Raw genomic sequence first — 12,911 nt, 5'->3', positions numbered from 1 at the left:
AGCTGATCATCATAAGGACACACGGTTTAACAATCATTCATCGAGACACTCACGATCTCTTTTATGTTGATTATACAAGGTAAGTTGCTAATCTGACCTTTTTTATTTTCCTGTAAACAAAAGTCTCGATTAGTCAACATATGGAAGGACAACAAGATGAGAGGACACCAGAGATCAAATGGATCACTAAAACAATTATGAAGCAACTTAAATGTACCAGTTGGAACTACAAAAGAGGTAAGAGCCACAAGAGAAATTTATACATATGAAATAAGAACACATTAAGGAGGAGAACCGCAGAAGGTGTGAACTGTAAAAGATAAAAGGGGATCATACGTGCCAGGTGGGGATAAAGATTCATTCAATTTATGTAATGATAATCTAAAATATGCTTTTTAATTTGTAAGCAGACAATTTTTTGGATTTTTTTATATAAAAGATAAAAATAATGAATAAGTTTGACTTGGAACTTAATATTATGTTTAAGATTTAAAATCAAAGTCAATTTAGTCAATTTAGTGCTTTTTATTATTTTTTTCTATAATGTCTAATAAAACCGAATGTATGGGTGATAACCTAAAAAAATATATGTAAAAGCATAATATATCTTAAACACGTCTTACATGATTTCAAACAAATCAGAAATATTTACTTTGTCGTTATAAGTTACCCAACTAACTTAGTAAATGGTTAGATTGAAATATGTTTGTTTTTAATTAGTTTCAAATATTTATTTGTTTTTGAGATTTTTTAAATAACTTAGCTAAACAGATAATAAGACATATATTTTGTTTGGTATTAACATGTTTGTAATTTTATTACAACTAAACCTATAAACATATAGATTTATAATGTTATCATCAAAGGAATATTGTTGTATGCAAGATAATTTTGTAACATATGTATTTTTCAAAAGAAATTATAAAAAAAATTTATAAAAGGTCGTTATCTTATAAAATATAGAATTTTTATTTTTATAAATAAGTTCACGTGAGATATCGTGTTCTTTACTTTAGTGATGAGAATAATAATCTGAAATAATTTAGCAGCACTAAGAAAATAATGAAAAGGATAAAATAGGCATAACAGAGGGAGTATTAGCTAAGATCAGGGATGTTGTCATATTTTTTTATACAATTTGATTAATTTTCAATTTGATTAATTTTCAATTTGATTAATTTTGTAAACTAACAATATTTTTTTCTAAAATTTTAGTGGTTTATTCAATTTAAATTAACTATATCAAATAGATATGAGTTATATGAGGTGATGAATAGCTGAGTAGCTAGGAAATGTACATTTGTAGAAATACTTTTTTTAAAGTGTTTTTATAAAGATGAAGACAGTTTATGTTATAAGATAGACAATATAACATCATATAATTTTTCAAAAAACATCAGATAACGTAATTGCAATATATTTTAAAAAATAATTTCAAAACTCAACTTCATGCATTAAAGACAGCTTACAACTCTTCAGTCCACCTGAGAAATAGTCAACAACAACTAAGAAGGTAACCATGTGATTACTTGGTACTTTTAGTGATCGGAACCAAAAGACACAATGCAAAATGTTCTAACAAGTTTAAAAGACATAATAATAGACCGTTGGTGCTTCCAACAGTTTACAAATATCTTGTTTCAAAAGAAGCATTTCTAGTTAGCTGTTGGAGCCTTGATAAAGAGGATTTCAAAAAGAAACTAAACTAAGATATTTAATGTTTGAAATGACCATAAGTGTGAATAACATATTTTTTTTTACATATGAGATATAAAGAGACGAAGTATTTACATATACTAAGATATTTAATAACATATTTAATGTAGCTTGCAACAAAGTATTTCTCCAAAAAGACATTCAATCACCAAATCTTGCGAGAAAATCTAACTTCTTTACGGCAGCCAAAAACAAAGGATGAATTGACAATTGACCGGCAATCTAGAGGGAGAAGAGCATTGCCAGCCATATTATTAGGAACCACAAGAGTTTAACCAGCCAAGAATCTGATGAATGGTCGTTCTGTGTTGTTCAATAGGATATATAACATTAAGATTTAAATACTTATGTATAAATCTCTCTGAGTGGATATGCATCACTTCTTCCATGATATCTTTGACCATATCCATACGAGGACTTAATGGATAAAGCCTTGCGTTCAATGGGTTCAACAGAGAGGTAGGAAAATAACCAGTACGATTTCCGTTCATTAAAATTTAGCATATGCATATAAAAATCAGTCAAAATTTATAAATGTTTAGCAGTGACATGAAAATCATTAAAAAAATTTGGTGTCTACATAAAATTTTGGATTAATAATGTTTGTATTACTTTCTACTTTTTTGTTAGTAGTTCAAAATGTAGTCCAAAAATATTCATGTTGATTTTCTAAATTCAAGTTCTATATTATTGTTTTTTTTTGCCAATAAAGTTATCTGTATTCAAGTTTCGAAGCAGCCATGTAATCTTGTGTATTCTCTTTCAAATTCAACAAAAAGAAAGAAAATAACAAAACAGAATTAGAATTTTCAATTAAAGAGGGAAAATTCAATTGAAGACTTTAATACAATTTGAAAGAATAGAGAATTCTATACAATTTCATTATTATTCTACTCTATATTTTATAAATGCTATTAAATTTTAGTGTTATTCAATTTACAGATTTCAAAATCCTATTAAATTGCAATGTTATTCAACATTACAGTGGTTTTTATAGTATTGTCATTTGGATGAAATAATAGAATTCAAATGCAAAATATGAATGCCAAATTTAAAGATTTTAGTTGTCATTTTGATGGAGTTCATTGAAATCTCATAAAATACTTTAAATCTATAGCTTTTGAATTCACTTAAATTCTTTTAAATTAAATCATCCAAACCCTCCTAAGAATAATTTAATCAAGTGTGAGTGAATCTCTATGGATTTAAACAAAAATTACAGGAAAATTGAATGGGTAAACACTTTTTCTAGATTTTATATTTTGTTTTTCAAGAAATTTTTCGTAGTTAGAAAATCCGATTTGGTACCAGAATTTTGCGGAATCTTAGTGATTTGTTACCATAAAAATGTTTGTTTTTCTGTAAACACTTTTCCTAGATTTTATATTTTTGTTTTTGTTGATGAATTCTTCACTTTGGGTAAATCTTGGAACATAACTTCCGGTTCACAGCTTAAACCGGGTGTCTTCTCGAGAGTGTTCCTAACAATTATTGATTCATCATTTTTCGAATGCTCCTGAAAATGCAGAAGTTCTTCATTAGCGATATAACAATATTCAGAAGACTAGGGGGTAAGGTTACTAGGAGATAAATTTATGTAGAGTTATGGATTTTAAAAGTTGATAAATTTAAAGGAAATTTGGACGCATAAATATAGTACGAATAATATTGATTGTATACTCATAGCAAATGCCGTGCTACGATATGATATATATTTTAGTGCGTATGGACAAAAATACCTTTTCCTGCGCGTGGAAGGGTGTGACCCACCGTTTTTAGATATTCCCTGGAAACCGAGCGGTCGTTTTCATATGTTAACTGTTCCGTGCGCCGATTGAGAAATTTTTTAAGCGAAAGAGTTTGAGCTTTTAGTGGGGTTTCAGATGGGAGAACTCGATTTCGGCGGATAAAGCAAAGGTGGCGGCAGTAATAGACGAGATTGGCTGAGAAAACCATAAGGCCGTCAGAGATCGCAAACTCCATCCACTCATCCTCCGTTGTTGCATCAGTGTTTGAGGTACCCACCGCCGCGGTATTACATAGGTTCTGATCAGTGACATCTGCAAAATGTGGTTTGCGGTTAGCAGTGCTTAATCCATCGCTGCACTTCGCGATGGTGACACATAGGTTGACCTCCTCTATTTTGCGCCTCATTTGAACTAACACCTCCACCTCGTGGTCGTCCGAGATGAACTGGGGTGTTGATCCATCGCCATCGTCAATCAGCATCCAAGAAGGATATTGATATGACATTTTTAGTGTAACATTTTGTGACGCAATAGCTAGGCTCTGTTTCACGAGGTCAACGAGTTCCTCGTATTCCAGACCAGATTTGAGTGTGGCGAACTTTGTGCTTCTTCGTGTAGTGAATCGAACACCCATTTTCCATCATCTTCTCTGACCCAGTTACCTGTCAGTATCATAACGGTGTCCTGGTCTGTCATCTGCACCCACACGCATAATTTGTTTCCCATTAGTTGTCTACATAAACCCATTAGGTGAAAGCGACATCTTTACTTTACTCGTTAAAGGCTATTTAAACATTTCCTCATACATTCAGATCTATCATCTCCCCTAATTTTTTTCTTATACTACTTTGTCAAAGGACATTTTATATGGTATAACACCTCTCCCATTAGTCTCCAATCCGTATAATTACAAAACAAACAATGAAACTATTTATAAATTTTCATAGATCTGTACTATCAAATTGGATAGAAAATTATGTGTACAAAACTATGAGGTCCCCATTTATAGACTGCTTTTCGATATTCCTCCTCACGTACACACTGTGCAACATTGATGGGGATTACGTATCTTTAATGTGTAGAAAGGTACCTCTTCGGTTGGAGGATGAGCTTTAACTCCGTTGTTGTCGTCTTCTTCAGACATTCTTCAGGTTGTTCCTCTCTATTTTTACCTTCAGGAGTATAGCACAGTTCCTATTAATGGATGAAAAGCAATAAATGCAAGAAGTAAAGCACCGGGCGGGAATTTGTTAATTTCAAATTAGGGATGCTTAGTGTTATGTTACAGATTAGAGAACCTAATACTATTACATAGGTTTGGTATAAAAGAATAGACCAAATGGGATACTCCTTCTTCTTCTTTTCTCACGCGGCACGCGCGCTTAGGGAGCAAAAGGGAAAAATGGGTGCGTAAATGTCCCATCCGAAGGCGTTTACTGTGATGGCTATAAGCTTCATATTTGGGCCTGTTATGATTATTCAGCAAAATGCCTCTATAAACAAATGATTTAAATCATCTCACTCATTGTCATATGATATACATCCAAAGATTGATAAATAGTGGAAAGGGATGATGGCTTGGAGAGAAAGCCGCTGGTAAAAGATAGTCTCGAATTATGTTCAAAATCTCCGATTGTATTTAAAGAAACAAAAATGTATTCTTGTAATTAAGGTGAATAATAATCACAGTACAAGAATGAAGACTAAAAAAATCTAATATATAGTGGTATGTTCTGAAAATTAATTAGCCATGCATATCTCCAAACAGGAAGGAAAGACTGTCTCGCCTTTTCAAAAGTCATCTCTGTTGTCGAATTGAGGCATAGATCTTATAGAACCAGTTTCAGACATATAATCCGACATGTTATCCACGTCAGATCTTCGTATCGATCTAGTTGATCCTCCAATTTCTTTCGTCTTTTTCTTCCTCCTCGATTTCTTCGGAGCTTCCTGTAACGAAGAACGCTCATTTAGTTCAGACATTTCCTTTGGTCTTCTTGACGATGATGTTGTTCCTTTCTTCGAAGACCTTCGTTTAGTTTTGTCAGATGATATTTCCCTTGTCGGAGAACCTTTCTCGGAAGCCGCTTTCCTCGAAGATTTTGGTAGTTTTGGTAAATCTCTGGTCCGACCGCCACATTCCGACATACATTTCACGGATGAATCATCTTCTCCGCCTCCTTGTCCAGATTCGAATCCTCCACCATTTTTGAACTCGTTTATCTTTCAAAAATGCAAATATAGACCACATTAAAACCAAACAAATAAATTACTCGTAGCTAGCTAGCTAGGCATGCATGAATTATAGGTAAAGTACATACCCAGCTTGGTGCGGAGGCAGGAGTAGCGGATGGACCATCCCAACCAATATGAGCAACATGCTTTACGTCCGTTGGATTCCCTATCTCTATCTCTTCTTCTTTTCCACTTTCTACCATTCATTTTTATAACCAACACTCCCAAAAATAAGTAGTAGTTGAACGTATATTGATTACCATGCCATTATTCATTCCCATTCAACATGTACGTACGGATAATATTAATTATCACAATGCATGCAAACTAATCATAGTTTCTGATTCATCAACATATATAAACTTTAAGAGATCAGGAGGAAGTTTAATTACCAAAAACTTGAGAAATGTATCGTAGGCCTTTCAAGAGGCTTTTCATCTTGGAGCTTGACATTGTCAGTTGCATAGGTCTCTAATTCAGGTGTTTTCTTTTTGTTTACATAAGAAAATGAAGATGAAAAAAAAGATGAAAATTTTAAAATAAAATTATGAAAATTGTTGCATGCAACAACACAAATTTCACAATCGCAAAATGCTATTTACAATTCCTCACGATTCCAGAAACAAGAAGTTGGCGGCTATCAAAACTGAGGAAAACAATTTTATGAAAAATAAACGAAGTGAAGAAAGATCATTCCTCAAGACTCCAAAATAATTCTGGGAGACAAATTAAGAATACATCTTAGAAAGTTGTAGGTTTGTCTTAATTAGCGGATTCTCCTATCAAAAATAAGAAAATAATTAAAAGCAAAAAAGTGTTTCAAAAAAAAATTAAAAGCAAAACAAAAATGGTTTGGTAAATGAAAAATATAGTAAATTCACCTAAAAATACTCGAATTTCAGGAGGGGAAAAATAAGGAGCAAAGGTTCATCAAAGAAATGAAAAAGAAAAATATCGAAAATGATTGTTTGAAGAATGGTGGAGAGAGTATAACAAAGGTGATAAAGCAAAAACAAGTGGAAAATGTGTGTATTTAATCCAAGATTTCCGTTAATCTGATGGTTAATACTTATTACTTTCAGAAATAATCAAATTTAGAATTCGTATAATAGAATTACGTTTTCTTCCTCAAATGGATACAAACATTAAGTTTTATTCAATCTTATAATAGTACATAATATAAAACTTTAGAATAAGAATGTTTGTGTTTCAAAAAAAGAAAACAGTATAAGAAACATTTATATTTTTGCCATGTACGTACTTAAGTGTCTTAAAAATATATAAGTCCGAAATCTGTAAATCGAACAAGATTTTTTAATGCAAGAGAAGCATATTTTTTGGGATAATTTACAAAATACCCTATTTAGGATTTGAAATTTGATAATTGCATTTTCTATTTTAACTTTTGAAAAATACACTTCCTTAATTATGAATTGACCTTTTTATCCAAAATATAATTCGAAATTAATATATAAATTCGAAACTAATAAAATAATATCATTAAAATTAGATAAATATGTGTGTTGAGATAAATATGTTATTTTACCATTTAAATTTTACAATAACAAATATAAACATGTGAATTATGACTTGTTTTGACTTTATCATGATGTTTATACAGATTTCCCTTTATTTTATTTTCTTCAACTTACATAAACAAGTCACGTTGTTAAAAAAGAAAAGCAAGTCACGTTTGTCTCTACAAAATTTTTCATCTTCTCTACTGGAGCCAAGTAAGTTATACCTAATATGATGTATTCGGATATGTGTTTTTTTTTTTGAATATGAAAAAGAATTGCACTGATTATTATTCATCGGTTTGTTCTTCTTTTTTCACGTGTCATGAAAATCCAATAAATATGTTTGAGCCAATGATTTGATTCGTGTATCTTACAAATTTTTTAATTTATGTTGTTTATATAGAGATGGAGTACAAGATTCAAAAAGAAAGTAATGGAAAAAGAAAGGCAGAGGAAGAACAAACACATACCAACAACACATACCAACAGTTTAAAGTCACAGAAAACATATGGTGTTGCTTGCATTGAAGTCTTATCGAAAGATTACTTTCATGTGTATATGAAAGAATTGGAAAAAATTCTGAACAGTGGATTCACAAATAATTCCCTATCTCTAACGATTTTCTTTTAAAATAATTTTTTAAAAAATTGTTTAATAGAAATTGATAACTATTAAGATTGGGCAATTTGGTAAATTTATATATAGATAAGTGTATTTTTCAAAAAGCTTAAACAAAGGTGTATTTTTCAAATTATATTCTTATTGAAGTGCATTTATCCAAATTTTCCCTATTTTGTATGAATAGCGAATAATCCAAAACATTACAAGTTTTTAACACTTTTGACGATCTGCCCACACAATTGTTTAAGCTCTATAAAATTTTGCAAGTAAAAAAATAAAAAAAATCAATGTAAGAAAATAAAGAGTTTACACCGTTCATTTTCAAAACTCAAAAACGGCACACTGTTTATCACCAATTCATAAATTATGTAACAAAAACATAAGAAAACAGTATAAGAAATGTTTATATTTTTGCCATGTACTTAAGTGTCTTAAGAATATATTAGAGCTTGACCCGCACGTGCGTGCATGTATTTTATATATTTTATAAATGTATAATTTTGATATAATCGTAAACATTTTAATATAGTATTTACATTTTAATGTTATATAATTTAATTCTATAATATTATTATTTATGTTTTTATTTTAAATTATTAATATAAAAAGATTTTTTTGTACATTTTAATTTATTATTGATTGTTATTACATAATAATATAACTTCAAGTTCGGGAAAATAAATTGATAATTTGAAATAATCAAATAGATATTCCCTTGAATATATATATTTTTAATATTAACAGTTTGCATTCAATTTTTTTTTTTTTAATTTAGTTATATTATAGAACATATATTTGTTTAGGATCATTTATATTTTCTTTTTGTGGTTCAAAAAATATACTTTAGCATCTGTAATTTTAGTATATAGCTGGATTTTATAAGTAAATATAATTTATGTTTAAATAACTTAGACTTATTATTGTAATATAATACAAACAAGATTTTTTAATGCAAGGGAAGCAGTATTTTGTATTAATAAAGAATAATAAAAACCATTACAAATTTTAACCGTTTGGATAATCTGCCCACAATTGTTTATGCTCAGTTTTGACGATCTGCCCACAATTGTTTTTTTTTTGTCATCTGGTAGATTATCATAACTAAAACAAGGTTTTACACAAAGCCAACAACGGTATGAAATCTTTCCGGAGTCATAAGCCGACGAGGTAAACAAACTCTCTCGGAGACAGAGGTAGAACCACCAAAGAAAGAAACTAACTAGACGTAAAAAAGATAGGAGGAGGTCACTTAAATCTAATGGAACACAAACATTCGAGGGATGTAAAGCCGACCGATGACTGACGCCAGAATGATCATGAAAGCGTAGCAGGTCCAAATTATTAGAGGTGAGATAAGGCTCCCAGACAGGTTCCGAACAGAGAACCACGAGCCAACGCCTCTAAAGAACAAGCTTCACCTAAGGAAGCCACAAGACGACATATCTGCAACCCGAGCAGCCGACGAAGAAGATGGTTGGCGATCAACACTACAAAAAAAGTTGCTATTCATAGCACATTGTTATAGCACGTTTCACCGAACTGCTGTGGTTGATGACTCTAATTTTTTTTTAATATAAAACAGCATTTTCTAAATGCTATGATAGAGTTAAACTAAGCGGGAGACCAAAATTAGCTTTTCCGCCAAACACTTAGTAAAAATCCCTAATCTAATCACTTTTCCCTCTCTCTCTGCTCGGGTTTCCCTCTCATCTCTCTCATTTTCCCTCTTTCTCTATGGAACCTTAAGAGAAAGCCACTCCATTCTCCATCTCGAAACCGATCTACATCTCCAAAAACCATCTCCGTCGCTTCTCTAATTCGCCACAGCTCTTCGATTAAACACCTCGAAGGTATCGGAGGTCCATATCTCGACATCTCTTTCGATGTTGAGCTCAGATCGAAGAGTTGTTTTCTTGCTTTGATTTCTATGTTCCTTTGATTTCGAGTTCGATTCTGAACAAAATAACCCTAGAATTGTAGTTTTATCCCTTTCGATTTCGAAACTCTGAATTTCCAATGCTATGTTGAAATGTTGATTGCTTATTTGTTTGGTATGTTGATTTACATTCTTCTATGTGTCTTACACTCTTTGATTTTGTCTAGGATTGAAATAGCGATTGACTGTAAATTGATTTTGTCTATGAACAACTTGACAAGTTCTTTATGTTACTAAAGCTTTCAATTTAGGGGTCGAACACACAGTGATGGACAAAGCATGGGTACATCTAATCAGGTAATGAACTTAAGCTTATATCTTATGTTTCCTTTGGTGCTTAGAGACTTAAATTTTTTTGGTTTTTTCCTTTTGATTGTGCTTCGAAGAGTTGATCCTGGTTATGAGAGAGGGGCTGCAAAGTTTGTACGGGATGTGGCTTCAGCTATGGGAGGGATTGATATGATTGTATCTCCGTGCATTGACTGCCGTAACATTGATCGTCACTCAGGCAGTGTGGTACTTGATCATCTTGTTACCAGGGGAATGGAAGAGGGTTATAAGATGCGGTCAGATTGGTATCTACATGGAGAGTTGAACTCAGAGGTTGAAGGTGAAAGCAGAGTAAGCGACTGGAAGGATGAGATCTTTTGGTTGTACAGAGCTGCTGAGTGTTTTGATGAAGAGTTAGCTGATACTGGGGATATATCTGACACGGCAGAGGGAGACGACAAGAGGGAAGATGACTTCTTGGCAAAGCTAGCTGATGCTGAAACACCATTGTATCCGAGTTGTGCAAGCCATAGCAAGTTGTCTGCAATTGTTTCATTATTTAGATTGAAGACTCGGAATGGGTGGTCTGACAAGAGCTTCAATGATTTGCTTGAGACATTGTCGGAGATGTTACCAGAAGAAAATGTGCTTCACACATCACTGTACGATGTGAAGAAGTTTTTGAAAACATTTGACATGGGCTATGAGAAGATTCATGCATGTGTCAATGACTGCTGTTTATTCAGAAAGAAGTTCAAGAAGCTTGAGAAGTGTCCAAAGTGCAAGGCTTCAAGGTGGAAGACTAATATGCACACTGGTCAGAAGAAGAAAGGCGTCCCATAGAAAGTTCTTCGTTACTTTCCTATAATACCAAGACTGAAGCGAATGTTCCGGTCTGAAGAGATGGACAAGGATTTAAGGTGGCACTTTGGCAACAAGAGCACCGATGGGAACCTTCGTCATCCTGTTGATTCAGTGACATGGTATCAGATGAATGCTAAATATCCTACATTCGCAGCCGAAGAAAGGAACCTCAGGCTTGTACTTTCAACAGATGGATTCAATCCATTCAACATGAAGAATTCGATGTACAGTTGCTGGCCTGTTTTGTGGGTGAATTATAACTTGCCACCTGACTTATGCATGAAGAAGGAGAACATTATGCTTTCATTGTTGATTCCTGGTCCACATCAGCCTGGTAATAGTATAGACGTGTACTTAGAACCCCTCATTGAAGATCTTAACAGTCTGTGGAGCATTGGAGAGGCAACCTACGATGCTCTTACTCGATCTACTTTTACTCTTAAGGCCATGCTACTTTGGACGATCAGCGACTTTCCAGCCTATGGGAATCTTGCAGGCTGCAAAGTTAAAGGTAAAATGGGGTGTCCGTTATGTGGGAAAAATACATATAGCAAGTGGTTGAAGTTCAGTAGAAAACATGTGTACATGGGCCGTAGAAAGGGTCTGCCACCAAGTCATAGTTTTAGAGGCAAGAAGAAATGGTTTGATGGAAAAGCTGAACAAGGGAGAAGGGGAAGAATACTAACTGGTCGTGACATTTCTCAAAACCTGAGAAATTTCCACAATGATTTCGGAAATTTCAAACGTTCTGCAAGTAAGAGAAAAAGGGTTCAGTGTTCTGCTGATGTAGGCTCAGATTCTGAGGTTATACCGAGTGAATCAGAGGATGATGAAGAGGAAGAGGAAAAAGTACTAGTTGATGAAGATGAGTTATCTAGATAGAAGAAGAGGTCAATCTTCTTCAAGCTACCTTATTGGGAGGTAAGATGCTTACACTCTTTTACTTAAATGGTAATTCCTTGATACTGTCTGATGGTTAACTTAAATGTTATGTTATCTTTCTCTTATGATTAGGAACTCCCGGTTAGGCACAACTTAGATGTAATGCATGTGGAGAGAAATGTTGCTGCGAGTTTAGTTTCGACGTTGTTGCACTGTGGGAAATCAAAAGATGGTCTTGCGGCTCGCAAGGATCTTGAGGACATGCGTATTAGGCCGGAGTTGCATCCTAAAATCCAGGGTAAACGAACCTATCTGCCTCCAGCACCGTGGTCTTTGTCTAAAACAGAGAAGAAGATCTTTTGCCGGCGTCTTTTTGACTTCAAAGGGCCAGATGGATATTGTTCTAACATATCAAGAGGTGTTTCATTAGATGACTGTAAAGTCAGTGGTCTGAAATCACATGACTACCACGTCCTGATGCAACAACTTCTGCCGATTGCACTTAAAGGGTTGCTACCTAAAGGACCGAGGCTTGCAATATTTAGGTTATGCGCTTTCTTCAATCTGCTGTGTCAGAGAGTCATTGACATGGAGAAGCTTCTGGTTATGGAAGCTGAGATTGTTGAGACTCTGTGCTTGTTTGAAAGATTTTTTCCTCCAAGTTTGTTTGATATCATGCTCCATTTGACTGTGCATCTAGGAAGAGAAGCTCGGCTTGGTGGACCAGTCCACCTTAGATGGATGTACCCTTTTGAAAGGTATGTTATATATGAATTTTTAAAATTTTGAAGCCCTCTTTTACTTACCTATTTACATGAAAGTTCTCAAATACTTTGTGAGAAATCCTGCAAGGCCCGAGGGATGCATTGCTGAGTCCTATCTAGTTGAGGAATGTATCCGGTTTTGCAGTGAGTTCCTGAAGAAGACAACAAATGTCCAAGAGAAAGTAGATAGAAACATGGAGTATGAAAACAATTCTATCTTAGAGGGTCATCCGATATCCAGTGGCACTACCTTTACTCTCACATAAATGGAAAAGAGAGTTGCACATCTAGCTATCATCCAAAATATGGCTATCGTCGACCATATGTAGAGTAAGTATCTTAATTACTTTTCAT

General features: G+C 33.5%; 1 protein-coding gene across 1 annotated transcript; it reads right to left on the bottom strand.

Moving 5' to 3' along the window:
• Positions 1 to 5,054: 5,054 nt before the first annotated feature.
• LOC106380328 (CRIB domain-containing protein RIC6) lies at positions 5,055 to 8,263 on the bottom strand. Its single transcript, XM_013820096.3, has 3 exons — positions 6,092 to 8,263; positions 5,786 to 5,895; positions 5,055 to 5,687 (listed from the first exon to the last, which is right to left on the bottom strand). The coding sequence occupies exons 1-3, from the start codon at positions 6,162 to 6,164 to the stop codon at positions 5,256 to 5,258; spliced, it is 615 nt and encodes a 204-aa protein (XP_013675550.1). The 5' UTR covers positions 6,165 to 8,263; the 3' UTR covers positions 5,055 to 5,255.
• Between the last annotated feature and the right edge of the window lie 4,648 nt (positions 8,264 to 12,911).

The sequence above is a fragment of the Brassica napus genome, chromosome C7 (genome assembly GCF_020379485.1).
Source record: "Brassica napus cultivar Da-Ae chromosome C7, Da-Ae, whole genome shotgun sequence".
Taxonomy (NCBI): domain Eukaryota; kingdom Viridiplantae; phylum Streptophyta; class Magnoliopsida; order Brassicales; family Brassicaceae; genus Brassica; species Brassica napus.
The sequence above is the reverse complement of the archived record's forward strand: the minus strand, read 5'-3'. Positions and strand labels throughout refer to the sequence as shown.